Source organism: Kryptolebias marmoratus, linkage group LG19 (genome assembly GCF_001649575.2).
Source record: "Kryptolebias marmoratus isolate JLee-2015 linkage group LG19, ASM164957v2, whole genome shotgun sequence".
Lineage (NCBI taxonomy): Eukaryota > Metazoa > Chordata > Actinopteri > Cyprinodontiformes > Rivulidae > Kryptolebias > Kryptolebias marmoratus.
Genome location: NC_051448.1, coordinates 579157 through 580400, shown reverse-complemented (window position 1 = coordinate 580400; position 1244 = coordinate 579157). Strand labels below are relative to the sequence as shown.

Here is a 1244-nt window from a genome sequence, read left to right as displayed (position 1 = left end):
CCTCCTCCTCCTCCTCCTCTTCCTCCTCCTCCTCCTCTTCCTCTTCCTCCTCTTCCTCTTCCTCTTCCTCCTCCTCTTCCTCTCCCTCCTCCTCTTCCTCTCCCTCTTCCTCCTCCTCCTCCTCTTCCTCCTGATGTGACTCGTAGCTCGGAGATGAGGGGAGTTTACTGAGTGAGACGTTTCCTTCCAGCTGATTGGGTTTAACGTCTTTTAGGCTCATTTTCATTCAGATCTTTTGAATTTCTTGGTAAAGTTGCAGTAAATATCTTTCTACTTCAGACAGAAACCTGATGAATAAAAAACGAGATGAAAGTTGTAAATTTAAACGTTTAAATTTCGCTGCTCCTTGTTTGATGAAGCTTCAGACCTCCTTGTTCCTCCGTTTAACCCGGTCCCCTCAGTGAACTCCACCCTGAACCGTTTCTAACCTTGGCCTTCCTGCTGCCGGTATCCCAGAGTTCTTAGCTGCAGCTGTCAGCTGCTGACTTCCTGCCTCCGTGTTCTGTTTCCTGTCAGAGGTCCGCAGGTCCAAGCCTCCAAGGCTGCCGCCAACGCCAAGAAGTTCGAGCTGAGCAAGTGGAAGTACGCCGAGCTGCGGGACGCCATCAATACGTCCTGCGGTGAGTGGGAGTTTATGGTTCTGCTCGAAGGCCCGGTTTCTGAGAACTGAGCTGAAGATCTGTATTCATTCGGCTTTTATTGTCCTAAAATCTCAGCTGTTAAAGGTTTAGCTTTTCTCTAAGCTCTCCACAGGAGGGGTCAGTAAATATCTGCAGCTGGTTTTTATTTAGATAGATTTTTGAGTGGACAGCTTTGACAAAATAATCTGCCTCTCATCGCTTTCAGCACCACTTATTTTTATTTTTGTGCCTGATGTTCTGTCCACTTCGCTCGTGTGGGAGTCGATGGCTGTCGGAGCAGAACCCGAGCCAAACGTTTGGCTTTGGTAAACCAGAAAACCCACAATAATCAGGAGAACCCACTTCAGCCTCACGAAAGTGGTTCTGTTTGAGACAAACTTCCTGCTTCAGAACCTGGTCCGGAAGCCGGACCGCCAATACAATCCAGACCTTCTGTCCCCACCTCAGCAGCTTCCCGAACGTCGCAGATTTCATCTGCTGGACTTCAGAAGAGGAAACAGGACCAGCCCGGTTAGGTCCGAGCATCCAGGGTTCAGGACCAGCCCGGTTAGGTCCGAGCATCCAGGGTTCAGGACCAGCCCGGTTGGGTCCGAGCGTCCAGGG

General features: G+C 50.3%; 1 protein-coding gene across 1 annotated transcript in view; it reads left to right on the top strand.

Annotated features, from left to right (window-relative positions):
• Positions 1 to 516: 516 nt before the first annotated feature.
• Positions 517 to 1244, top strand: part of LOC108251033 (unconventional myosin-VI) — a gene marked incomplete at its 5' end in the record, with an annotated part of 10763 nt that continues 10035 nt past the window's right edge. Inside the window, 1 exon segment of the mRNA XM_025002838.2 lies at positions 517 to 620. Coding sequence (XP_024858606.1) covers positions 517 to 620 — 104 coding nt within the window.